Source organism: Ammospiza nelsoni, chromosome 23 (genome assembly GCF_027579445.1).
Source record: "Ammospiza nelsoni isolate bAmmNel1 chromosome 23, bAmmNel1.pri, whole genome shotgun sequence".
NCBI lineage: Eukaryota > Metazoa > Chordata > Aves > Passeriformes > Passerellidae > Ammospiza > Ammospiza nelsoni.
The window spans coordinates 3,132,703-3,160,618 of record NC_080655.1 but is presented as its reverse complement, the minus strand read 5'-3'; the positions used below and the strand labels follow the sequence as shown (position 1 = coordinate 3,160,618).

Below are 27,916 nucleotides of genomic sequence, written 5' to 3'. Positions count from 1 at the left end.
GGGGAGGCGGGGACAGCGCGGGAAGGGGACACGGGAATTCCCAAAAAACAGCCAGGGTGGGGGACATGGGGACATCCCAAAAAACAGCCAGGGTGAGGGACACGGGAATTCCCAAAAAACAGCCAGGGTGGGGGACATGGGGACATACCAAAAAACAGCCAGGGTGAGGGACACAGGAATTCCCCAAAAACAGCCAGGATGAGGGACACGGGGACATCCCAAAAAACAGCCAGGGTGAGGGACATCCCAAAAAACAGCCAGGATAGAGAGACACAGGGAGACCTCAAAAACCAGCAAGGAAGGGGACATGGGAATTCCTAAAAAACAGCCAGGATGGGAGACACAGGGACATCCCAAAAAACAGCCAGGGTGAGGGACATCCCAAAAAACAGCCAGGATGGGGGACATGATGACATTTGAAAAAACAGCCAGGATGGATACATGGGGAATTCCCAAAAAAAAACAGCAAGGGTGGGACAGGGTGGGGAACAGTGGGACATCCCAAGAAACAGCCAGGATGGGGACATGGGGAATTCCCAAAAAATGGCCAGGACAGGGGACATGGGGACATCCCAAAAACCACAAGGACGGAGACATGGAAATGCCCAAAAAACAGCCAGGGTGGGGGACATGGGGACATCCCAAAAACCAGCCAGGGTGAGGGACACAGGAATTCCCCAAAAACAGCCAGGATGAGGGACACGGGGACATCCCAAAAAACAGCCAGGGTGAGGGACATCCCAAAAAACAGCCAGGATGAGGAACACAGGGACATCCCAAAAAATAGCCAGGATGGGGGACATGAGGAATTCAGAAAAACCAGCAAGGACAGGAGACGTGGAAATGCCTAAAAAACAGCCAGGATGGGGGACACGGGGACATCCCAAAAAACAGCCAGGATAGAGAGACACAGGGACATCTCAAAAACCAGCAGGGAAGGGGACATGGGAATTCCTAAAAAACAGCCAGGATGGGGACAACCCAAAAAACAGCCAGAATGGGAGACATGGGGACATCCCAAAAAACAGCCAGGGTGAGGGACACAGGAAATTCCCTAAAAAAAGCCAGGATGGGGGACATGGTGACATTTGAAAAAACAGCCAGGATGGATACATGGGGAATTCCCAAAAAAACCAGCAAGGATGGGACAGGGTGGGGAACAGTGGGACATCCCAAGAAACAGCCAGGATGGGGACATGGGGAATTCCCAAAAAATGGCCAGGACAGGGGACATGGGGACATCCCAAAAACCATAAGGACGGGGACATGGAAATGCCCAAAAAACAGCCAGGATGGGGGACATGGAAATGCCCAAAAAACAGCCAGGGTGGGGGACATGGGGACATACCAAAAACCAGCCAGGGTGAGGGACACAGGAATTCCCCAAAAACAGCCAGGATGAGGGACACGGGGACATCCCAAAAAATAGCCAGGATGGGGGACATGAGGAATTCAGAAAAACCAGCAAGGACAGGAGACGTGGAAATGCCTAAAAAACAGCCAGGATGGGGACATGGGGACATCCCAAAAAACAGCCAGGATAGAGAGACACAGGGACATCTCAAAAACCAGCAAGGAAGGGGACATGGGAATTCCTAAAAAACAGCCAGGATGGGGACAACCCAAAAAACAGCCAGAATGGGAGACATGGGGACATCCCAAAAAACAGCCAGAGTGAGGGACACAGGAAATTCCCTAAAAACAGCCAGGATGGGGGACATGGTGACATTTGAAAAAACAGCCAGGATGGATACATGGGGAATTCCCAAAAAAACCCAGCAAGGATGGGACAGGGTGGGGAACAGTGGGACATCCCAAGAAACAGCCAGGATGGGGACATGGGGAATTCCCAAAAAATGGCCAGGACAGGGGACATGGGGACATCCCAAAAACCATAAGGACGGGGACATGGAAATGCCCAAAAAACAGCCAGGATGGGGGACATGGGGACATACCAAAAACCAGCCAGGGTGAGGGACACAGGAATTCCCCAAAAACAGCCAGGATGAGGGACACGGGGACATCCCAAAAAATAGCCAGGATGGGGGACATGAGGAATTCAGAAAAACCAGCAAGGACAGGAGACGTGGAAATGCCTAAAAAACAGCCAGGATGGGGACATGGGGAATTCCCAAAAAATGGCCAGGACAGGGGACATGGGGACATCCCAAAAACCACAAGGACGGGGACATGGAAATGCCCAAAAAACAGCCAGGATGGGGGACATCCCAAAAAAGCAGCCAGCATGGACTCATGGGGAATTCCCAAAAAACAGCCAGAATGGGACAGGGTGGGGAACACTGGGACATCCCAAAAAACAGACAGGATGGTGACATGGGGAATTCCCAAAAAACCAGCCAGGATTAGGGACATAGGGACATCCCAAAAACCAGCAAGATGGGACAGGGTAGGGGACATGGTGACATCCCAAAAAAACCCCAGGGTGGGGGACGTGGAGAATTCCCAAAAAACAGGCAGGATGGAGACATGGGGAATTCCCAAAAATTGACAAGGACAGGACAGGGCAGGGAACATGAGAATTCCCAGAAATCAGCGAGCGTGGGAGAGGGTGGAGAACACAAGAATTCCCAAAAATCAGCAAGGACAGGACAGGGCAAGGAACACCAGAAATCCCAGAAATCGGCAAGGACCCAGAAATCAGCAAGCATGGGAGAGGCCGGAGCAGGGATCCAAAAGCACTCGGAGCGCGGCACCTTCCAGGACAAACACAGGAGGAGCAGCAGGAAAAGGGGCTGATTTCCCTCTCCAAGGGGTGGGAAGAACTAAAAGTGTGGGAATTGTAGAGCAAATATTTCCTTGGAATGTTTTACTCTTTGGAATCTTTGGGAAAACCCAAAAATCAGAGCAATTTGGAGGGGAAAATGGGGTTTTTTTGTCTGTTTTTTGACTACAAAAATTCCATATTCCAGCTGCTTTTTCCCATGGGATGGACACAGCTGGACAATGATGTAGGAAGGCAAGGAGGAGATGAAATAATAATAATAATAATAACTGTTATTTTAATTATTATTATTAGGTTTTAAAAGCACAAGCTACTGTAACATAATAATAATAATAATAATAATAATAATAATAATAATAATAATAATAATAATAATAATAATAATAATAATAATAATAAATTTTTTTAGAGGACAACCTGCTGTAAAATCCCTTTGAAGGACCGAAACTCAAGAATTAAGGCTGAGATGATCCAAGAGCTTGGGACAAATCCAACCTTGTCCCCTTCCAACGCTTTATGGATAAAGAATTTTTTAAATTGGAAATTAAAGCCTCAGTTAAAAATTTTTTAAGGAATCTAGGAGATTCCTGGGGTAGAATTTGCCTCTGATCCTACAACAGTTTTATCCAAAGGAAAACTGGAAGAAAAGGATTTGATTTTCCAAGGTCTGGGAGTGAAGGGATGTGGGGGCACCTGAGGGGAGCTCAAATCCATGAAAATTCACCAGGATTTCATCCAGGTCACTTCCAGAGCTGGATAAATCACCAGGGTGGAGCCCTCGGAGGCTCCAAACCCCACAGATCTTTGTTTGCTGGGATTTTTCCCAAAAATAAATACCAGGACCTTCTTTGCCCAGCTCTTCAAAGAGACAAATATTTGGAATTCACAAATAATATCCAAAATTTACAAATTATATCTGGAATGAATGAGCTGCCCACATTCTGGGAAAGAACCTGTTGGAAAGATTTAAATCCCTGATTCCCTACTCCAGCTTTGCACCGAGGAGGAGCTGCTACACCAAGGTGGAAAACTCGTCACTCCCAGGTCCCTCTCATCACATTCCTGTTCATTCAAGCTGCCGGGAAATCAAATTAAATTCCTCCCACCAGCACTCAGGAGCGCTTGGTGCTTCCCAAAAACCCGCCAGCAACTCCCAGTTGGATTTTCCTGGGAATGCTGGGAATGGGTGGGAGCTCCTGCCCACTGATGGTCAATGTTCATGGAGGATTTTGTCACCTTGAGACCCTGTGACAGCTCAAGGTCGTTGTGTCCCTCAAACTGCCCCCATTCCCTCTTCCAGAGTCACCCCAGTGAACCAGGAATTCCTTTTCCTTCAGGAATTCTCATTCCTGGAGGAAAATATGCCCTGGAATAGCGTGGAACCAATGTAAAGGCTCTGGAGAAAGCCCCTGGTGTCCCCTCATCGGTGCTCGGTGGGGACACCTGGGGACGCCCATCCCGAATGTCACAGTGGATTTCAGAGGTTCCCACCAGATTCCAGAGGCCCCCACCCTCCTGGAGGCACTTCCTGGAGCAAAAGAGGCCCAGAATATCCACAGCCACATTCCACACTCGTTTTTCCACCTCCAATCCCCTGGAGCAAGCCATGGCCAACTCCACCTTCCCAAAATATCCCTGGACATTTTACATTTCCCTGAACCTGGTGGGAATGTGGCAACACTCCCAGTTTTACCCCAAAGATGTGGAATTGGAGATTCCTGCTCCAAGCTACCTCTGGACATTTTGCACTTCCCTGGAGATGAATTTCCCTGATGATACAGAAACATTCTCCAGTTTATCCCAAACACACGGAATTGGCAATTCCTGCCCTAAATCACCTCTGGATATTTTACATTTCTCTGGAGACATAGGAATGCTCCAGATGTGTCAAAACTCTGCAATTTATCCCAAACACACAGAACTGGTGATCCCTGCATTTCTCTGAAGATGATGGGAACGCTCCATATTGGCTGAAACACTCCCTGTTTTATCCCAAACACACAGAACTGGCGATTCCTGCACCAAAGATTTCCCTGGAGGTGGTGGGAATGTGGGAATGCCCCATTTGCGAAACATTCTCCAGTTTACCCCAAACACATGGAACTGGTGATCCCTGCATTTTCCTGCAGGTGGTGGGAATGCCCAACTGTGCTGAAACACTCCCGGTTTTATCTCAACATCGGGATTTGGTGAGTCCTGCTTCAAGCTACCTCTGGATATTTTACGCTTCCCTGGAGACAGTGGGAATGCCACATCTCTGTCAAAACACTCCCAGTTTTACCCAAAATGCACAGAATCGGCAATTCCTGCATTTTCCTGGAGACAGTTTGGGGTAAAACACTCCCCTGTTTTAGCCCAAACACACGGTATTGGCAATTCCTGCATTTGCCTGGAGACATTGGGAATGCCACATCTGCAAAACACTCCCAGTTTTACCCCAAACACACAAAATTGGCGATTCCTACACCAAACCACCTCTAAAACAAGGAAGCTACAACCCCTCCCTCCCCATCCACCCCAAAACCACCCAAACCCATCCTCACCCCACCCAAACCAAACCACGGGAGTCGCTCTTCCGTTACTGGATTCCCGGCCAGAAAACCCCTTTGCATGGAGCCCAAACTGGTCACCCAGTGAGCCACTTACTGGTTTTGACCTTGAGGGTGTAGGGGTTCTTCTGCTGGATGGTGTGGGTGAAGTGGAAGCGGGCGTTGCAGCTGTAGTCGGTCAGCGCGTCCTGCGCCAGCACATTGGAGAAGTAAAGGTCCCCGTTGTGGCCTTGGGACACGCGCTTGTCCTGCGGGATCGGCTCCATGGCTGCGGGAAAGTGGAGGGAATTCAGGGCCAGGCGGGATTTACGGAGAACGGGAATGGCGAAGGAATGGGGCATGTGAGGTGGAGAGTAGGGATGGTGAGCCCGAAGCAGGAGGAAGGGCTCTAAACTAACAGAAGCTGCCCTAAAGTAACGGGAAGTGCCCTAAATTAGTGGTTATGACCCTAAACTACAAGAAAGTTAGCAGAAAAAAAAACCCTAAATTACAGTAACGACCCTAAATTACAATAACGACCCTAAATTAGCAGGAAGTGTCCTAAGTTAGCAGAGAAAAACTCTAAATTATAATAACAACCCTAAATTAGCAGAAAGTGCCTTTAATTAGCAGCAATTACCCTAAACTACCAGCAATGACCCTAAGCTAGCAGCCAGGACCCCAACCTAGCAGAAAGTGTCGTAAGTTAGCAGAAAAAAACCCTAAACCACCAGCAACAACCCCAAACTAGCAGAAAGTGCCCTTAATTAGCAGTAATTACCCTAAACTACCAGCAATGACCCTGAGCTATCAGCCACGATCCTAAACTAGCAGAAACAACCCCAATCAAGCAGAAATTACCCTGGTCCTATCAGGACCAGTGCTAAAGTAGCAGAAAATGCCCTAAACTAATAGAAATTACCCTAAACTAGCAGAAACAACTCTAAACTACCAGGACCAGCCCTAAACTAACAGGAGTAACCCCAGACTGATAGAACCAACCCCAAACTATCAGCAACAACCCCACCCATGGTTATTTTAAATCCCACAGGTAATGGAGCCACCATTCCCAGAGTTCCAGGTGGAAAAGGTGCTCCCAACTCACAGCTGCTCATCCAGAAGATGACAGGCTCGGGGAGGCCGGGTGGGGGATTGCACTGCAGGCTCAGCGGGGCCCCCTCGTCCACCTCGATCACATCCACCTTTTCCTTGGGCCACAGTGGAGATTCTGCCACGGGAAGAAAAGGAAAGCGAGGAAAAGAGGAAAGGATTCCTCAGGAGTGATTCCCGCTGGATCCGGCCTGGTTTCAGAGCAAAATTCTCCTGGGTGTGTGCAAAACTCCCTGGAATTCATCCCCTGAAATCTGTGCCCCCAAATCCATCCCTCAAATCCATACCTGTAAATCCAAACCCCCCAAATCCATACCCTCAAATACATCCATGGAATCCATACCCTTGAATTCATATCCTCAATTCCATCCCCTCAAATCCATGTCCTCAAGACTATATTCAAATCCATACCCTGAAATCCATCCCTTTAAATTCATCCATCAAATCCATCCGTGGAATCCATACCCTTAAATTCGTATCTTCAGTTCCACACCCTCAAATCCATCCCTGAAATCCATACCCCTGAATCCAAACCCCCCAAATCCATACCCTCAAATCCATCCCTGGAATCTGCACCCTTGAATTCATATCCTCAATTCTCTGCCCTCAAATCCATACCCCTGAAATCCATCCCTGAAATCCATACCCCTAAATTCATATCCTCAATTCCATGCCCCCAAATCCATCCCTGAAATCCATACCCTTAAATCCCTATCCTCAATTCCACACATTCCTCAAATCCCTTCCACCCTGAGCCATTCCCAACCACAACCCCATTTCTTCCCTGTCTCCTGGAAACACCTGGACACACCTGGAGCCATTTGAGCGCTGGACATTCCCCCCAAACCTCCCATGGCCCTGCTCTGCTTCCCTGGAATCACTCACTGGAAACCTGGAGATGGATTTTGCTGGAAAGGGCCGTGCCGTAGTCGTTCCTGGCGAAGCACTGGTACTCGCCCTCATAGTCATCGGGCCGGCCCCCACTGTGGAAATCAATGACCAAAGTCCCCGATCTCCTCCTCATGGACACCTTGGGATCCTTGGCCACGTTGAAGAACTTCCCATTCCGCGTCCAGGAGAAGCTGGAACGGCAAGGAAAAGCTGGGTTTGGAACCATGTCCCCAGGTAGGTCCCTACCTGTGGTGGGGCAGCAGTGGAATGGATTTGGAGGGAGGGTGAGAGCGGCTCTGGAGTGGTGAGGGACAGCGGGATGGGCTGGGCAGGGAGGGTGGGAGAGGTTCTGGAGTGACAAGGGACAGCGGGATGAGCGCTGGGAATGCACTCACATGGGAACGGGGTTGCCTTTGGCTTCGCATTCGATGAAGATGTTATCCCTGGGATCCACGATGTAATCCTTGATGGATTGCTTGGTGATGGTGGGGGGCTGCGGCACTGCGAGGAAAGGGAAATCCGTGAGGAACCGGGGGAGATCCCTCAGTGCCATCCCACAGCTGTTCCTGCTGGGATCTCATCTCCTTCCCCCAGCAGGGTGTGTGATTTGGAGGTTGAATCCTGAGGAAATTCCTGTGAATTCCCTGAATTCATCACCTCTTGGAGCATCACAGTGTCCTTTAGCTACCAAAAATCCTCAATTCCCTCTCTGTATCTTGGTCTCCTAAGGGAATGTCCCAGTTCCAGCCTCCTGTTCCCACAGGATGAACCCAGTGGCAATTCATCCTGGATCTGCAGCTCAGAAGGGTCAGGGATCCTGAGAAATTCCTGGTGCAAGGAAGAGATTCCAACCCCCCAGGATGAGCCCAAAGGAGCTCAGAGCTGGAATTTAGGAGGGCAGGGATGGAAAATGGGACACAGGAACCCCATGGATGGCATAGGACCCGGCCCTGATCTCTGAACTGCAGATCCCATCTCCTGGGGAGAAGATCCAAGGCTGTGAAGATCCAAGCATCCAGGGATGCTCCCAACTCATCAGGATGTGAGGCAGAGCCTGGAACAAGAGCCAGGAGGGGGTTCCTGCCCTTCTCCAAACCCAAACCCTGCAGGAACAACTTTTCCATGGCAAACACAGCCCAGTCCCTGCTCCGGGGACAGCACAGAGAGCTGGGAGCTCTTCCCAAGCTGCTCCAGCCTTTCCATGACTTTCCCAACCTGGACATGCAGGAAAAGCGGCTCAGAAGGGGCCATGTCCCCCTTGTGCCACCACCAGCCACTGCTCAGGGACCCCTCATGCAGTTCTGGGGAAGGGAACACTTACATTCACTCTGGATATTTGCTGTTATTCCCAAAGGGAAAGCATAGAGGGAAAAAGACAGGAGGTTAATTCAACCTGTTCCAACCCCGTTCCCAGCAGAGCCAGAAAGCAAATCCAGTTTTTGCAGGCCTTGAAAACCCTACACAAAAAACCCTTTTTCTTCCGAATGTGGAGGAGAAAACCTAGTCATGGAGGAGAAAACCTAAATGTGGAGAAGAAAACCCAATTGTGGAGAAGAAAACCCAAATGTGGAGGAGAAAACCCAAATTTGGAGAAGAAAACCGAAATGTGGAGGAGAAAATTCAATTGTCAAGGAGAAAAACCAAATGTGGAGGAGAAAATCCAAATTTGGAGAAGAAAACCCAAATGTGGAGGAGAAAACTGAAATGTGGAGGAGAAAACCCAACTGTGGAGGAGAAAATCCAAATTTGGAGAAGAAAACCCAAATGTGGAGGAGAAAATTCAATTGTCAAGGAGAAAACCCAACTGTGGAGAAGAAATTCCAAATTTGGAGAAGAAAACCCAAATTTGGAGGAGAAAACTCAATTGACAAGGAGAAATTCCAAATTTGGAGAAGAAAACTCAAATGCAGAGGAGAAAAATCCAAGTGTGGAGGAGAAAACTCAGCTGTGGAGGAGAAAATCCACCTGGGATGTTCCCACCTTCATCCCACCTCCTCCCCATCCCAGCGAGGAATTTTTGGGAGAGGATAAATCCCAAACTTACGGTCCAGGGGGACCTCGATGGCGCTGACGAGGTGCTGGAGGCAGAGGGCGAAGGCAATTCCGGCGCAGGTGACCTGGGCTCTCCTCGGGATCATCTTGGAGCTTCCCTGTGTGGCCTCAGGACCTTGGGATGTCCCTTGGAGTGACTTTGGGGTGTCCCCTGGGGTGGTGGCACGTGCAGAGGGATCCTCAGCTGGAAAAAAACAACCCCAGAGTCACATCACTGAGCCAATCCTGGTGTTTTCCCTTTGGAAACTTTGGGAACGCGGCGTTTCCGCCCAAAAAATGGTGGGAATGGGGCCAGAAATGGTGGCCAGGATTTGGGGAACACGTGGGAACAGCTCTGCTGAGCCCAGGATTGTCCTGCTGGAAGGATTTATGGGGTTGTTTGGGCTCCTGTCCTGGAGTGAGCGCCCAGAGACAAAGAGAAAATTCCTGGGAGCAGTAGGATCCAAAAGGAGCCCATGGGATTGAATAAAATGTGGATTTGCTGTTGAAAAAATTAACAATAATTGTATTTTATGTGTAAAAATCACTGAGGAATATCCAACCCCTCAGGGCATCGGGATGAGCTCCGGGGTCTGGAGCTGTTGTCCCAAAAATCCTGACATTGATCCAGCAGAATTCTAGGATTGGGATTTTTCCCAGCTGGTCTCCAAACAATCCCATTCCCAGCCAGGATCCAGATGTTCCCCTGGCTGCTACCAGATGTTGTGAATGTGACAGCCTGGCCAGAGAGTGAGAAAACCAGATAAGTTTTCCCGGAATCGGCTTTTGAGACTTCAGGGAGTTGAAAATAAATAATGATAGCTTATTTTTATGATAAACAACCTGCAGGTATTGTTTTCCTACTCTCTGTTTTCCTGTTTTTCTCAAAAATTGTTTAGAAGAAAGGCACTTTGTTAATGAGCCAATCAGGTGAAATGCATTGATTAATTGAGAAATCGGGTCTATCTGTAGGGGAAGAATGTATAAAAAAATGGGGAATCTGAAGAAAAGTTGTGTTATGCTGTCCAAACCATCCTTGTGGTGAGTCTGTGTCGTTTCTTACTCAACAGTGACAAGATCCCATCCAAGCTCCCAGGATTTTCCACCCAGACACCTTTAATCCCTCTGGTAACAAATGCAGACCCCAAAAAGACAACAAAAAGCTCTAAATCCATTTCAAATAGGGATATTTTAGGGGAGGGAAGCAGAGAGGGTTAAAAAGGGTCTAAATAGGAAGAGTTTGGGGCTGAAAAGTGAGGAATTTCTTGTTTTCCTTGGATTGGGGGGTGCAGAATAGCTGAGAGGGAAGGAGGAACAGATTCCTGGGGGATATTTGTAAATACGGGAATAGAAAAGGGCTGAGCCCAAGCTCTGATGGGAAATATGGAATCCTGGAATGGCTGGGAAGGGAATTTAAAGCTAATCCCAAGAACAGGCGCACCTTCCCCTATCCCAGATTGCTCCAGCTGGGCATTAGGCAATTCCAGAGATCCAAGGGCAGCTTCTCCCTACAAATCCCTCTAGGCCCCACTACAAAAATAAAGGAATATCAGGAAGAAACGAAATTCCAGACAATTTCTGAGCTGTAAAAGCAACACAGAATCTGTGGCGTGAACAGAATCCTGCAGGAATGCCCCTGCTGGATGATACAGGATGATCCTTAGGATTGCATGGAGCCGAGCTGGCTGGGAAAACCACACAGGGAATTCATCCCCTAGAAAATGCCAGGCTCCTCCAGGCTCCTCCAGGCTCCTCCAGGGCCCCTTTGTCCGGAGCAGATGTGGGCAGAGGGAACAATCCCTGGGAACAATCCACGGGAACAATTCCTGCGCGTGTAGGTGGCTCCTGGAGAACACAGCCCCGCATTGTCCCCTCTGCTCCCGCCGGGAACGGGGAATTCTCCTGTCACACAGAGGCTGGAGCTGCCACAGGGAGCAGGGACATTCTGAACTCGGGGTGCTGGAGACAGGGCAAAAGCAGGGGAGAAGCTTTTCCCAAAAATCAGCATTTTCCCGGCATTTTTCTGGCATATAAAGGATCTGAGACCAGCCCAAAAAGCAGGAAAAATCCATCAGGCTCATCTCTACATCCCAAAGGGAGGCACGGAGAGGGAAAGATTGGGGTTGGTCCCTCACCAGCAGGACAAGCTGAGCCCTGCTCTGCTTCTCAGAATTCCATGGAATTATCTTTTTTTCTCCCTCCAGGATCTGAAACAACAACCCACAGGAACAGCTCCTCTTCCTGCAGAAATTCCCAGGAGATCCCACTCCGGCACGGGCCAGGACACGGACCCCCTGCAGGAAATCTGCCTCAAAGTCATCTCCTTGTCAGAATTCCCAAAATCCCTACAAACAGCACCTGGAATGTCCCCATGTCCCCTGGGATCCACTGGGTGCACAAACCACTCTGAGGACGGACTGGAATTCATTTATTCCCATTTCTTAAAATGAGATTTTTTGGGAAAACAATGGGAAAAATCCCTTCCTTACATTCCTGCTCCAGGAAAACACCCCCAGCTCCCAGAGCAGGAAATGGGAAGCAAAGGGAACCTGGGCTTGGAATTCAACAAAATTAAACAGTGAGGGATTTGATTTAATCCGCTCGTTAGGACCAGCAGGATGCTCCCAGCAGCAGTTGGATTTTTATCCCAGTTTATCCCGATTTATGGCTGCAGGAGGAACAGTTAAACTTTGGGAATTGTTGTTCCCTGGGAACATTCCGGCAGCTTTGTTTATTGCTTCATTAAAGCTGATTGAGGAGCACGGAGCAGCTTTGCCACTGGCAGAAAATCCCCTTGGGTTGGTGTCATGGTATAAAAAAAAAAAAAAAAGATAAAAACCTGTTTTTTATCTTTAAATAATTAATCTTTACAACAAAACCCCATAAGTCAACAGAACACACAAACAAGCTGTAAAAAACTGGGGGGCACTGAGGCTGCTCCAGCACCATTTTCCCAGGAATCCCAACAGAAAATCCCAAAGAATCTGTGGGGTGGTGACTCAGGGACACTCCAGTCCCCTTGTCCCGTTCCCAATGGAGCAGCAAATCCCATCCCAGCAAATCCCATCCCAATAAATCCTTTAAACAATTAATTTTTTTTACCTTTAAACAATTAATCTTTAAAACAACACCCCATAAGTCAGCAGAACCGGTAAACAAGCTGTAAAAAACTGGGGGGCACTGAGGCTGCTCCAGCACCATTTTCCCAGGAATCCCAACAGAAAATCCCAAAGAATCTATGGGGTGGTGACTCAGGGACACTCCAGTCTCCTTGTCCTGTTCCTGATGGAGCAGAAAATCCCAATAAATCCCATCCCAATAAATCCCATCCCAGCAAATCCCATCCCAACCCCCCTGGCAGCTCAGGACAGGTGGAGGTGACGCTGTGCCATTGTCACCTCCTTTCCAGGGCCATCCATCCCACGCTGCTCCCAGAAAACCCCCGGAGCTGGTGGCACGGGGGGACACGGTCTGTGCCTGTCCCCAGAGTGTCCCCAGCCCACCCCTCCCTGGTGGCATCTGGCCCTGGGATCAGCCAAGGGTTAAATCAGGTGGGAAAACAGTCCTGGGATGGATCCGGAGCCTCTGGAAAAGATTCTCGGGTCCCACCTCCGCTCCTGCTGCCGGATTCTGCACCTGGGCTTGGAGCAGCCTGAGTCTCTCCAAGGATGGGAATGTTTGGGATTTTTGGGGTCCCCGGGAGTCCTTTCCCACTCAGGATGCTCCATGGTTTTGTGAATAAAACGATGGATACAACACTCAGAGAGAGGAAAACTCCACGTTTTTCCAATCACACGGAGCTGGGAGAGGGTTTGGCTGGAATTCCCTTCCCTGCTGGACACAACCCACAGCTCATCTGTGCCAGGGACGTCTGTTCCCATGGGAAAATCCACCCAGGGAAGCTGGGACCCTTGGAATTCTTCTCCTGTGTGAGAGGAACCCTCCGACACAGGAACAGCAGATCCTGATCCCATCGTGGGATCCCAGACCCCCCTCCATCCTGCCAAGGGCATCAGGCACGGCCGATCCCAGTGGGAAACGAATTATCCCAGGGGGAACTGAGTGATCCCAGCAGGAACTGAGTGATCCCAGCAGGAACTGAGCGATCCCAGCAGGAACTGAGCGATCCCAGTGGGAACCGAGTGATTCCAGCGGGAACCGAGTGATCCCAGCGAGAAATGATTTATCCCAGTGAGAACTGAGTGATCCCCATAAGATTCCCAGTGGGAGTTGACTGATCCCAGTGGGATTCGCAGTGGGAACCAACTGATCCCAGTGGGAACTGATTCATCCCAGTAGGAACTGAATGATCCTAGTGGGAGCTGATTTATCCCAGTGGGAACTGAGTGATCCCAGTAGGAACCAACTGATCCCACTGGGAACTGAGTGATCCCAGTAGGAACCAACTGATCCCACTGGGAACTGAGTGATCCCAGTAGGAACCAACTGATCCCACTGGGAACTGATTCATCCCAATGGGAACTGAGTGATCCCAGTAGGAACCAACTGATCCCACTGGGAACTGATTTATCCCACTGGGAACTGAGTGATCCCAGTAGAAACCAACTGATCCCAGTGGGAACTGATTTATCTCAGCAGGAACCAACTGATCCCACTGGGAACTGATTCATCCCAATGGGAACTGATTTATCCCAGTGGAAACTGACTGATCCCAGTGGGAACTGATCTGGCCTCGGACACTTCCATGAAGCTCATTCCCAAAAAACCCACCTGGTGACCCAAAGCTGATGCTCCAGGGGTGTCCCACCATTCCTGGCAGGTTTTGGTGATCCCATTCTCACTTCTTTTCCCAGAAATTGCGACAACCCTCCAGGACATTTTCCACAGGAACGCGATGAAATTTCAAATTTATTCATTCCCCAAGGAGGGCAACACCCTTCCCTGCTATTTCCCACCATTCTGTAATTTTTCTCATCATTCCCTGGCATTTCTCACAACTTTTCCCGTCACTCTCCATGGGATTGTCACCCTTTGTCACTCAATCATCAAATCCCGGTGTCACCACCTCTCCATCTGCCGCCGGAGCTGCCTCCGGAATGGGAATAAATTAATTGGGAGAAGCTTTTGGCTCTGGGATAATGAAGCTGGCACAAAGCCAGCTCAGGAGGGAGCCCGGGGATGCCGTGGTTAAAAATTCCATAAAAATAAAAGGGATTTTGGGGAATTAAAAAGTCGGGTTGGAATTTAGGGTTTCCTTGGAAAACGTCGAAGGATGGATTGAGCCAGGGATGAATGAAGTGAGGATTTTTATCTGCCAAAACTTTCCAAAATCCCTGGAAAAGGTGGAATCTGTGTCCTGCAAATCTTCGGAAACACAAATCTCCCCTTGCTGACACCACTGGAAGCGGGAGGGAAAATCCGCAGGAAAATCAAGGAATTTAAAGTCGAGGGAAAAAAACAAAGGAAAGGGAAATTTCAATATTTAACTCCTCCCACCTCATCTCCAATCCACCAAAGTTTCCTGCTGGGAATATTCAATGGGATAAGCGTGAAAATCCATTAAAACCCCGGAGCTGAGTGAAACAAAGAGCAGGAATTGGGACTGAGGGTTGGATCAGCAAATTCCTTGAATTCTGCACATCGGAATTGGAGCTAGAATTCAACTTTGGTAAAACACTGGGAGGGTTTTCCATGGAAAATTCAGGAGAGGAGGAAGGATCCCACCTCTGGCACACCTCAGGCACAGGATCCGGGCACGATCTGTCCCAGAAAAAGCATCCCAAGTTTTTCCCTGGACAATGTGGGAATGTGGAGCGTGTTCCACCTTGGCTGAGGTGATGTGGAAAATTGGGAATCTCCCTCACATGGCTTTGGGAAGGATTTCTCTCCCTGTTTCCAAGCTCAATTCGGAACAAGTGCTCAGAGCGTGGGAAAACCAGAATTTCCATTTGGGATGGATGAATCCCACAAAATCCAGGCACAAAACCCCTTTAGGACGTCAGGGAATCCCACAAAAAACTGGGAGCGGGATTATCTGGAGCATCCCTGCAGGATGCCAGACCTCTTTTTGGGATTTTCCCATTTTCCCAACCCTTTTCCTGCCGCTCTCCCGCATCCCTCAGGATTGCATCCCTCCCCGGTGGCCATGGCAACGCCAATCCATGCAGGACAGGGGAGGAATCCGGAAAATTATTCATGAGGAATGAGAGAGAGCTCGGAGCAGACCCTCTGGAAGCTGGTGGGAAAAGGCTCAGTGCTCCCATCGGGAAAACGCTCCTGATTTATTATTAAAAAGGGAAAAATTCCTTTTTGTTGTTGTTATTGTTGAGCTTAATTAGGAGGAAAATCTTCCTGGAGGAACCCTTGGTGATCCCAGCCCTGCTCCCACTCCTCTGGTTTTCCAGAGCCTCTGGGCTCAGAGCATCTGAGCAGGAGGGGAATTTGGGAAAGCAGAGCAGGCAAAACCTGGCTTTAAATAGTCCTGGAATTGTCCCATTCCTGGGTGCTGATTCCTTGTTCCCAAGGGAATTCTGCTCCATCAGCTCCAGCTCAGAATTCCCAAACTTCCTGCCTGTTCTTCCCACTGCTCCATCCCTGCCCTTGGAGGGGCACCCCAGCTCTGGAATTACCCCCATTCCAAAAATCCCACTTCCCTACAATTCCTGGAGGCTGCAGGGAGCTCCAAACCTTTTCCCATGTGCTTGCCACTGCACCGGAATGTCCCCATCCCACAGTGGGGCAGATCCCACAATCTCCAAGGATTTGATTTATTCCACCTCCTCTTCCTCATCCTCCTAGGGCAGGGAGTCATTTCCCTTTCCCTCTCCCATGTCCAGCACAATTTTCCCTCTCTTTATCCCAAAAAATGTCAGAAATCCAAGGATTTACAGGAAATCTCCACCTTGTCACAGATTATTCCAAGGGCAGGGAATTCCTCCCATTCCCTCTCCCATTTTTTCCCCCTTCAAAGCTCAGGTTGAGCTTCTCCCTCTCTCTATCCCAAACTCAAAGATTTCCCACATCCCGGGAAGGACATCCTGAGCTCCCCATATCCCAAAAAAATCCCCATTTACCCCTAAGATTTTCCATATCCCAGGAAGGACACCCTGAAATCTCCACATCCCAAAAAAAATCCCTGTTTCTCCATAAAATTTCCCACATTCCAAGAAGGACTACCTGAGCTCCCCACATCCCAAAAAATCCCCATTTCCCCCTAAAATTTCCCAGATCCTGACGACTCCCTGAGCACCACACCCCCCAAAAAATACCCCTTTTCCTCTCCATGTCCTTCCCTGGCTTTTCCCAACCCCTCCATCCTGGAGAAGCACCGAGGCTCCACAGCCCTGATCCGTAATTCCGACTTTCTCCGTCCTTCCCTTCTTTCCCAGCCTTTTCCCTCGGGAACAATGGGGCACAGGACACTGCCCACTCTGTGCCCTCCCCGTGCCCGAGTGCCAGCCTGGGCCTGTCCCCGTGTCCCCAGCGGGTGACACGTTCCCAGAGCGTTTTGTTCCCAGATGCAGCTTCCTTTTGTTCCCAGCCCTGGGGAAAAGCAGAGCAGAGACATCCCCAGCGCTGAGAATTCCCAGCCACGAATTTCTGACTATTCCACCGATATTCCAGCTTGGAATTTTTGGGGTTTTCGCCTCTGCAGTGGTGGCAGTTCCCTTTCACAGCAAGAAAATTCCAGAGGAACTGGGGAGTGGATCACAGGGATCCGCATTTCCCAACCTCCTGCACCATCATTGCTCATCCTGGGATTTTCCAGCTGGGAAAGAGCCAACCCCAGTGGGGGAAAAGAGGGAATTTCACTAAAAATAAAATTAAAAATCCAGACGAAGCCTTGCTGGGTATCCAGAAATTCGGGAATAGATGGGGGAAGGAGGAAGTGGGGAGAAGAATCTTTGTTGGGATAATTGTCCGGGATTTCCCTGGAGGGTGATGCAGGAACTTCGGGAGAGACTTCCCAAAGAATAAAAGCGGGAATTTCCCAACAGAGAGCAGCGGGAGATTAGGACTAATCAGGCAGGCCCAGCAGTGATAAACCCGCCTTAAAAACAAAGCTCCGCTTTGTAGCTTTAAATGAGGATTCGCCCGATCCCATCCACGGCTTCATTAGCATCTCATTAATATGCAATTCCCATTTTCCTGATTAAACGGCTGGGAGTAGGGAAGGCAGGGAGGAGGAGGTGTCCCAGTGCCAGCTCCGAGCCCTTTTGGGGCAAGAATTCCCATTTTCCCACTTCCCAAGGCTCTTTCCAAGGCTTCACCTTTTCCCGGTCTGGGTGAATCCAAACTCTGATATTTGGGAATGAACACAGCAACATTCCCAGTTTTCCAGCTGCCCTATCCCAATATGGAATGAACATCATGCCAAGGGGAATTTTCTTATCTCCACCACCAAAATTCCCTCTTTTGGGTGATTCTGAGAATTTGGAGCTTCCAGGAGCTGATCCCGAGGTTTTGGGGCTTCAACGAGTCCCATCCCAGATCCCTCCACCTCCAGGAACCCCCAAATCATCCCTCCCCCTCCACAAACCCCTTTTGGTTCCACTTTGAGCCTCATTAAACCCTCAGGAGCCTCCAGGATAATTCCAGGCTGGCTGATCCCAGATTTTCTGTGATTGGGTGATGCCCACCGGGCACGGCAGAGAGATTTCCAATGGTTGGAAAATCGGAATGGGGCCGGGAGGGAGAAGGATGGGACAGTGAGAGGAGCAAACTCAGGATTTGAAACCATCAAACCCCATCGCTGTCGATGGATTTGTTCCTTCTCCTGGTTTTCCCTGGATTTGCTGGAATTAAAAGCTGCTCCAGCCTCTGGGAGAGGGAACATGAAAGGGAGACAAGATCTGAGCGGGGTTGAGCGGGTTTTAATTTCATTCTCTAAAGCAGCTCCTGGGATGTTCTGTTGGGATATCAAAGGGAAAATGGGATTTGGAGAGGATCTGCTCCTGCCCTGGGCGTCCTGGCCATTCCATGATTCCATGAGGGAGAGGAGGAGGAGGGAACAGCAGCATTCCCAAGGGTGCCCATGGTGGCACCTCCCAGACCCACCCAGATCACTCTGCCCAGTGCTGAGCTCGTCCTCCACAAGGATTTTGGGATTTCCCAGTGCCCAGAGCCAGGAAATCCCACGTGGAGAAGCCTCAGCTTCCTGATTTTCCAGTTTGGAGCTGGCTCTGTGCCGCTGGAGCTGTGCTGGCCCTGGGACATCTCCTGGTGGTGTCCCCAGGATCTTTTCTGGAGAGTGGAGGTGTCCACAGGAATTTCTCCTGACCCTGGAGAATTGGGAGGAACTCTCCTGGAATTCCTCAGGAATTCCTCCTGATCCTGGAGGGTGGAGATGTCCCCAGGATTATCCCTGATTCTGGAGACACCCCCAGGACCTTTCCTGACTCTGGGGAGTGGAAATGTCCCCAGAAATTTCTCCTGACCCTGGAGATGCCCCAAAAATTTCTCCTGGGGGAAATAAAGGGAAGAACAAGGGGGAATAAAGGGAAGAATTAAAGGGGATAAAGGGAAGAATTTTCCTGCTGATCACTCCAAGCTGAATCGCAAAAACCTCCAGAAATCCCAATTAACACTTCAGAAATCCCAATTATCACCTCGGTGCACCTTGAACTTCCCGCTCCTCTTCCTCCAGCGTTCCCAGCTGTTCCTGCATTCCTATTTTCTCTTTCCCTGCTTAAAACCTCATCCCACCCCCTCCCCTGGCTCCCAGGGGAACATTTTGGGTCCTTTTCCCACAAAAACCCCATGAAATGAGGTTTTGGGATGAGATTCCAGCTGGATGAATCGCACACCCTGGATCAGAGGGCTCAGCTCCATCCCAGGGCCCCATTCCTGCTCCTCCCTCTCCTCCAGCAGAGCACGGGGCTAAAATTATCCCAGAGTTGCTCAAATCCCAAATCCTGTGGGGTTTTATGGCCTCTGGAGCCCCATCCCAAGGACAGCTCCGGCTGTGGCACAGATCGGGAGCAGAAATAGCAGGAGGGTGGCACGGAGCGCTCCGAGGTGGCACAATTTGGGATTGGCACATCCCAAACTGGCACATCCCAAACTGGCACATCCACCTGCACCTGGGGGATCTCCTGGGAAAGGCCCCTCCAAAGCCTCTCCTGGCTCAGGTTGGTGGGAATAAAATCCTAAAATTCCCAAAGACCCTCCCTTAGTGGGAAAGGGATGCCAAAGCTTCCCAAAGCTCCTCCATGGCTTGTCCTCGCTCAGATTTAGTGGAAAAAGAATCCTAAAATCTCCCAAAGCCCCTCCATGGGTTCTCCCAGCTCAGATTTAGTGGGGAAAGGATCCCAAAATCTCCCAAATCCCCTTCAAAGCCTCTCCTCGCTCAGATTTGCAGGGAGGGGGATCCCAAAATCTCCCAAAGCCCCTCCTTTAGTGAGAAAGGGATGCCAAAGCTTCCCAAACTTCCTCCATGGCTTCTCCCGCCTCTGGTTTAGTGGAAAAAGAATCCTAAAATCTCCCAAACCCCTTCCATGGCTTCTCCTGGCTCAGATTTAGTGGGAAAGGAATCCCAAAGTCCCCTAAATCCCCTCCACATCCTCTCCTCGCTCAGATTTGCAGGGAGGGGGATCCCAAAATCTCCCAAAGCCCTTCCTTTAGTACAAAGAGGATCCCAAGATCTCCCAAATCCCCTCCACAGCCTCTCCCAGCTCAGGTTTTCAGGGTAAAGGATCCCAAAGCCTCCCAAACCCCACACTGCCCATCCCATTCTGGACATAATTGAGCCATCTGTCCTCCCACGTCCCAGCAGCTGTTTGGGATCAATCCCAGCCATTCCCACCCCCTTTTCACCGGACAATAGGGCAGGAACTGCTTTTCCCTTGGGAAAGAGGGTTTTGTTTTGTTTCCTGGGGGGTTTCATCCCTGGATACTCCTGGATATTCCTGTTTTTCACCTTACTCTGGGGTTTGGGAGAGGAATTGTGAGAACTATTCACAGAGAGGAATTCCCAAGTGTCTATTCCCAAATCTGAGATTTGGGTCAAAAATCCTGCCAGGAGCACTTAGAAAACCCCAAATTCCCTCCAGCTCAGCTGTGTCAGTCCCAGGAAACATTCCCACCCCCATCCCAATCCCAGGCCTGTCCAAAACGCTGGAAAAGGGAGACAAAGAAGCCAGAATTCCTGGAATCAAACATGGGGGAGCAGCCTGCTGTCCTGGGCCGGGGCCAGCTCAGCCTCGCAGCTGTCACCGGGGCCAGCACGATTCAGAAGAGGTCAACCAAAAATCCCCAGGCTGGTCCCAGCTGCTGGGATGGGCAGGAATAAAATCCCTGGGGAGCGCTGGCAGCTGGATCCCGGAGCTGTCAGCAGGAAATGGCAGCCTGGGATGTGCAGAATTGGGTTTTGAAGGACATTCAGGAAAAATCCGCCCTCTAAAATGTGCAGTTCTGGTGCTGGATGTAAAAAAAAATACGTGGATGAATTCGGCCAAATTTCAGCTTTTCTGGGAATTAAGGGGGTTTGGATAGGAAGTTTGGGTTTGAGGTATTTTCTGTTAGAGTTGAAATTTTCCAGGTACAGGGGAAGAAGGAAATGGGATTATCCATTTATCCATTTTTTGAGTGGATTTGAGGCGGAATCACAGAATGTTTGTGTTGGGAGGGAGGTTAAGGTCCCCCATCGCCACCACAGGGACACCTTCCACTATCCCAAGTGGCTCCAGCCTGGCTTGGGACACCTCTGGGGATGGGCCACCCATGGATTCTCTGGGCATTCCATCCCAGGGCCTCCCGACCCTCACAGGGAAGAACTCTTCCCAATATTCCACCCAATTTTCCCCTTTTTCAGCCTGAACCCATCCTCTTGTCTTGTCATCCCAATTCCTGCTGCAGGTTCCCTTTTCCTCTCTTGTAACACCTTCAGATCCCGAGGTTTCCATACAAATCAAATCCTGAGGTTTCCACACAAATCAAATTCTGATATCTCCACTTCCAGCGATGGGCCACCCATGGATTCTCTGGGAATTCCATCCCAGGGCCTCCCCACCATAACAGGGAAAAATTCTTTCCCAAATTCCCACCCAAATCTCCCTGAACCCATCCTCTTGTCCCACCACCCCAATTCCTGCAGCAGATTCCCTTTTCCTTCCTTGCAACCCCTTCACATCCTGAGTTCTCCACACCAATCAAATCCTGAGGTCTCCAAACCAATGAAATCCGCACAAATTAAATTCCGAGGTTTCCACACAAATTAAACGCTGGGTTTCCACACGAATCAAATCCCAATATCCCCACACAAAATAAATCCTGATATCCTCACACAAACCAAATCCCCGTTTCCCCACACAAAACAAATCCCAGTTTCCCACACAACAATCCCTTCTCCAGGCTGACCGTTCCCACCACCCTCAGCCTGTCGGAAGCGCCACCAGAGGATCTCCCTGGGTGTCCTGGCACGTGCGGGTGGCACAAAGCCCCGTCCTGTCCCTCCCCTCCTCCCGCTCCCAGCTGGGATTGCCTCAGCCCCATCCCAAAGGAGACCCCAACAAGGAGCCTTTGTGGCCGGCTCTGCTGGGAATGTCAAAGCCAGATTTCAGGAATGTGACACCACCGAGGTGACAGCAGGGACGGGAGCTTCTCCTGCGCCCCGCACTCCATCGGCCCCGGCTGGAATCACAGAGGGGCCTTTATCCCACACGGAGCGATCCCGGCCCCACAAATGGGGCTGTGTCTGCAAATCCAGAGTGGCTGGTGGTGTCACCATCCTGGAGAGCTGAGAAGGCTTCGGCAAGAGGGGGAAAAAAGGGAAAAGATGGAACACAAGTCATCCAAAAATGAGTGAAATTAGTTTGGAAAGGAATTCCCTCCAGGGCAGGAAGGAATCCAGACCTCCCTGACAAGATTTGAGAAAGATTGTAAAGGAATCCAAGCCCTGGATGGATCTTGGTGGGTTTTAAAATCCAAGGGAATACTTTGGGAAGGGCAAACAAAACCCAGGGGAAGAGTCTGGGATTGGGGAGAGCCTGAGGGGTTGGGAAGAGCCTGAAGGCCTGGGAAGAGCCTGAGGGGCTGGGAAGAGCCTGAGGGGCTGGCTGATCTTCACCCGGGGAAAAAGGGAAGGCTGGGATTCTTTCCCTGCTCACAGGTTGGGGGAATATCCTATAAAAACTGCAGGGAATATCAAATTAAAACAGTCAGTAATATAAAAACAAAAGCTGCTGGGAATATCCAAAAAACTCTGAATATCCAACAAAGCCTGCTCTGAATTTCCACCAAAAACTATTGGGAATATTCAATAAAAGCACTGTGAATATCCAACAAAACTTGCTCTGAATATTCAGCAAAAACTGCAGGGAATATCCAATAAAAACTGCTGAGAATATCCCAAAAAAGTGCTCTAAACATTCACCAAAACCTGCTCTGGATATCCACCAAAAACTGCTGGAAATATCCATTAAAAGCTGCTGGGAATATCCATTAAAAAGGAATAGCCAATAAATCTGCTCCTACGAGGATGGGCAGCCGAGCTTTGTCCAGGAGAACAAAAATCCCCAAAGCCGCACAAAAAGGGAGAGGATCTTGTTCCCTGCTCCCAAAAAACCCAGAGGCAGCCGGATCCCCAAACAATTCCAGCTGGAATTACCTCAGGAGGTCACCACCATCAGGAGCAGGATCAGCCCTAAGCTCAGCCCAGCAGAGCCAGGCTTTACCCACGTGGGGTTTAAAATTGTGGAGACCACCCAGCACCCAAACTCCAGCTTGAAAACCATACCAGGGGTGGAAAAGGGGGAATTCCCACATTCCCTGCATTCTGTTGTTCCAGTGTATCCCAGTTTTCCCTTTTCATCCTGGATTCCAGTGGGAGCAGGGAGAAGGGAACTTGGGGAGTGACGTGCCCGTTCCCAAATCCCCACGAGGGGTTTCAGCACCCTGGAGAGCGGCCGGATCCAGGAGGATTTTCCTACCCACGGACATTACCGGCCTCGGCATTCCCAGGTTTTCCAGAGAATTTGTGGCTGCCCCATCCCTGGAATTGTCCAAGGTCAGTTTGGAGCAATCTGGGATAGGGAAAGTTGTCCCTGCCCGTGGAATGGGATGAGCTTTAATTTTCCAACCCAAATTACTCCATGATTCTGCAGCTCTTTGAACTCGGGATAAGCAGGGAAAGGGAGCAATTCAGAGGGAAAAAAATGGAATTTTTGGTGCATTTTCCACAGATCCAAGTAGAACCTTCCCGCCCTCCCAGCTCCCACTTGGAGCTGCCAGCCCGGCCTGTCCATGCCAGGAAATTTCAGGAGGAATTTGGGATTCAGGCTGACAGAGCCGCAGGATCAGATTCTGACTGTCCCTGGGAAAAGGAGCAAAATTCCGCTGCCAAGGAGGCAGAAAGAGATGGAAAACCTGCCAGGAATTGCGATGAACCTTCGGCTTCACCTTGCTCCAACCTCGGGGGTTCTGCTCCTGCTCTCCCACTCCTCGTCATCTCCAGGTTTGCTTCCAGAGGTGGGAAAGGAGCATCCCAGAATCCAGGACAGGGATTCATCAGCTCTTCCCAAGCCTGGATTGCTCAAAGCTCCAATTGCACTCCCAGCAAACTGGGAATGCGCCAACCTCTTGCTTAAGGCTCGCAGGCAGAGGAATACAAGGAAAAAACCCCCAAATTCTCATTTTACAGGAAAATCTCCACTATTCCCTCTCTGCTGTGCCCTTTGGATGCTTCCTCCTGGTTGCATCCCTGAGGAAAACAGAGCTGGGTCTCAAAATTCCAGGATGGAACATCAGGAGACATTGTCAGGAATTTCTGTCCACCCCAACTCATCCCTGTTTTTTCCCCCATTGATAATCCTTGTCCTCTGATCTCATTAAGTGGGAATGGTGATCCCGATAAGCCGAGGGATAAATCCTCCTCTTTTTTAATCTGTAATAACCCAGCCCTGTTTCTTTCAACTCGGGATTAAAGGGGGAGAAAAAAAAAGGGAAAGGGAGGGGGACGGGGATTATGGAACATTTAAACTTCCAGCAAGTTCATTCTGAGCTGGAATCCCTGGAATTATGCAATAATTACCCTGGACAGCCCGGAAAGGAATGAAGGGGTTTCGGGAAGAGGGGGAAAAATGGAAAAGATGGAGCAGAAGTCATTCAACAGCACAGAAAATGAGGGAAATGAGGTTGGAAAGGAATTCCCTCCGGGGCAGGAAGGAATCCAGACCTCCCTGACAAGATCTGACAAAATTGTAAGGGAATCCAAGCCCTGGATGGATCCTGGCAGGGTTTAGGAATATTTTGGGAAGGGCAAACAAAACCTGAGGAATAAAGGGAAGTGCCAGAGGTTTTTTCCTTTTTTAGGAGCCTCCTCACAGGTTTTACTGTTTAAATTCAAATAAAAGATGATATTTTTTTATCTGAAAATCTGATTTTCTCACTGGGTTTGAATCCTCCCAAATTCAGCTGCATGTAAAAAGTGTGGAAAACAGGGAATTCCACAGCTCCCAGAAAGCAAAGAAATGAAGGAATTCTGCCTGAACTTCCAGGTTTTTCTCCCTGGGAATGAAGTTCTTCTGGGATTCAGAAGGTTGGTGCTTCCCAGACGAGTAAATTACAACCCCACAGAAAATCCACCCCCACGGTGGAAAACAAATCCAGAAATTCCTGCCGAGCGCTCCCAGATAAAATCAGAGCCTCAGGAACGTCCTGAGGATGGGGCTGCTCCATTTTCCCAGATTCTTCAAACAAATCCCAAATTTTTCCCTTGGAGACTCCTCCTCCCCTGAGCAAGGGTGGGATGGAGCAGAAAAATTCCAAAGCTCCAGATGGAGCCAACAAATTCCAAAATTTCCAGTTCCAAGTTTCACCTGCCCAGGTGAGCTCCACTGGTCATTATCCAGAGAATATTTCCTTGGAGCATCCCAGAACTTCTCCATTCCTGCTAATTTCTGAATTTCTGGATAAAACTCATCTTTATCTAGGGAATAATTCCTTGGAACACCCCAGAATTGCCCCATTCCTGCTATAATCTTAATTTCTGGATAAAACTCTTTTTTATCCAGGGAATTTTCCTTTGGAGAGCCCCAGAACTTCCCCATTTTTCTCAGCAGGAACAGAGGGAGGATCTGATCCAGGACCATGATCCTTATGGATAATTCCTTTTCCCAAGGTCACCCCGGCTGGGATGGAGCACTGGGATTCACAATGGCTCCAGTGAGAAGCCAAACTTCCTTAAATCCATTTATTCCCCCTTTTCCCACCAAAGGTAACACCAAAAAAATTCCCTTTTCCTGCTGCCTATGTTCATCCCTTTCCTCACAATCCTGGGAGCCTCCAAGAGTTCCTTGGGATGGAATTCCCCGATTCTCATTCCCAAATTCCCATTTTCATTCCCAGATTCCCATTCCCCTTCTGCTCCTAACTCACTTTGTGCTTCACACCTGATCCCAATCCCATCCCAGCTCATCCCTGAGATTTGAGGGTACAACCCCTCTACACCCAGGAGTATCTCATGAGTATCCTACTCAGAGTATCCCAACCACCTGCCAGGAGCAAAAACATGGGGAAAAACCCTCATTTTTCCCATTGTTATTCAATATTTCCTCCATTTTGGGACCCTTTGTGGTGGAGTTTTTCCAGCAGATTTTGGGGGATTTTATTCCCCCCAAAAGCCCCTGGAGAGAATGAGAGGAAAACAAACCCTGAACAATTAATTTGGAAAACTTGGGATATTCCCCATGTAATCATCAGCTGGGAGAAGGGATGATTGGATTGGGCTGGGTTTAAACCAAATCCCTTGGGATGAGGATGAGGATGGAGCTTTGTTAAGGCCAGAATTAACACAAAACAAGGCCCAGGTCCCAACTCCTGTAAACAAAGTCACTTTTCCAACCAAACAACTCCTGCCTGCCAGCCCAGCGCTTTTCCATGCATTATTTATGTTGGATTCACGTTACAACCGCACAGAAAAGATGGGAAAAGCAGCAAAGGCCCAGCCCTGAACTGGGAAACAGCAAAATTAAAATCAGAAATCGAGCAAAAAAAAAAAAAAAAAGCCAAATTTGAGTTTTCTTTCAGGAGAGAAAGCAAAGTTTTCTTGGAACAAAGCACCCCCTCGGTGTCTGCCAAAGAAGGGGGAGGTTTTCCAGGAAAGAAAGGAGTCAGCATCCCTGGAAAAGTCACAGGATTCCTGCTTTTGTCCTCGGCAGCTGCCAGGAGCACCCCGGAAACACCACAGCGCCACAGGATCCATCTTAAAGCAGCCGGGCCTCTGCTGGGCATGTCAGAATTCCAGCTTTGCCCGCAATTCCCGCATCCCCGGCACTGCCCCTCGGCCGGGAGCCGGCCGGGAACGGCCCGCGGTGACTTTGGGGAGTGCTCCTGAGCCGTGCCAGGGAGCTGACCTTGAGCAAGGAGCCCAGAGGCAGCACTCCAAAGGGAAAAGCAAAACCCACCCGAGCCAGACGCACCGGTTTTAGCAGGGATGAGATTTTGTGGGCAAAACCTCCGTTTTCTCACCCAAACCTCCCCTGGGGGCGAATGTGCGTTTTCCCCGCTCCCTGCCCTCCACGGAGCACCCGAGGCCATGGAAAAGGGAGGACCCCTCTCCATCCCCGCTCCATCCCAACCATCCCTCCCCCCCAGGCCCCAGCGCTCCCTCCTCGCCCTCCTCACCCCATTCCCGATCTCCTCGCGGCCGTGGAGAGCCGGGATCCCAATGATTCAGCACTTTCCCCGCTCTTCCCGATGGAGATCGATCCCCGGCAGCGGCTGCGGGAGGATGCGGATCCCGCGGCCGCCACTCACCGCTCGCCGCCGGGGCCCATCCCAAGCCCAGGTGCGTTTTCCCGATGGATTTTTCCGGCCCAGGATGTTCTTCCGGAGGGAAGGCGATAGGGAAGGAGCGGGGCGAGTCCCCCGCAGAGCAATCCACCCTCCCCTCCTGCTCTCGGCGCCCCAAAGTTGCGCTGTCACCCCAAGGTCCCCACCCGGGCTGCGCTCCCCGTGCCCCCGCACTGCCACCGCGGGGTTTTGTCACACGCAGGGACACGGAGCCGTGACGTAAGAGCCAAAATCCCATCACATGCCCCAGCTCCCCCCTCCCGGGGTCCTGACAGCAAAAACCGGCAGGTTCTGGGGGGTCACCGAGGAGCTTTAGGACCCCAAATCCGCGCTGAGGATGCGCCGATCCCCCTCCGTGCGCATCCCCGAGCATCCCCCGAGAGATTCCCGCATCCTGGCGCGTCCCCATCCCGGTTTGTCCTTACCCAGAGGAGCTGAGGTGGCCGCAGCCGGGGCTCGGTGCGGGCTCGGTGCGCCGCACTGCGCGCTCCCGGGCGCGGCCGCGCCGCACTGCGCGCTCCCGAGCGGGCGGAGAGCGAGCGCGGCCCGGCAGCGGCGGCAGCGGCAGGAGGAGGAGGAGGAGGAGGCAGGGAAAGGAGGGAGGAAGGCACGGGCAGGAGGGGAGGGGGCAGGGCAGGGGGAGGAGCTCATTAGCGGCGCCCTTAATGAGCAGCCGCAGGCGCTCAGCGCGGGGCTGAGCCCTCCCAAGGCTGGAGGCGCAATCCGGGGACAGAAATGCGAATTTTGGGCAAGGAAAGGAGGAGTTTGGGTCACCCCGAAGAGCTGACCCCTCCCAAAACCCCGCACGCAATCCAGGGACAGAAATGCCGATTTTGGGCAAGGAGAGGACGAGTTAGGGTCA

The 27,916-nt window shown here is 50.4% G+C and overlaps 1 protein-coding gene across 8 annotated transcripts in view; it reads right to left on the bottom strand.

The window, feature by feature from the left end:
• NFASC (neurofascin) overlaps positions 1 to 27,635 on the bottom strand; it is an 82,328-nt gene extending 54,693 nt beyond the window's left edge. For all 8 annotated transcript variants that reach the window (XR_009419902.1, XM_059487758.1, XM_059487759.1 and 5 more), the window contains exons 1-6: positions 27,480 to 27,635; positions 9,317 to 9,508; positions 7,668 to 7,773; positions 7,267 to 7,463; positions 6,377 to 6,499; positions 5,390 to 5,560 (exon numbers count right to left, since the gene is read on the bottom strand). Coding sequence is in view for 7 of the 8 variants with exons in the window: in XM_059487758.1 (XP_059343741.1) it covers positions 5,390 to 5,560; positions 6,377 to 6,499; positions 7,267 to 7,463; positions 7,668 to 7,773; positions 9,317 to 9,410 (691 nt within the window). In the remaining variant the exon portion in view is untranslated. The remainder of the gene's footprint in view (positions 1 to 5,389; positions 5,561 to 6,376; positions 6,500 to 7,266; positions 7,464 to 7,667; positions 7,774 to 9,316; positions 9,509 to 27,479) is intronic.
• Between the last annotated feature and the right edge of the window lie 281 nt (positions 27,636 to 27,916).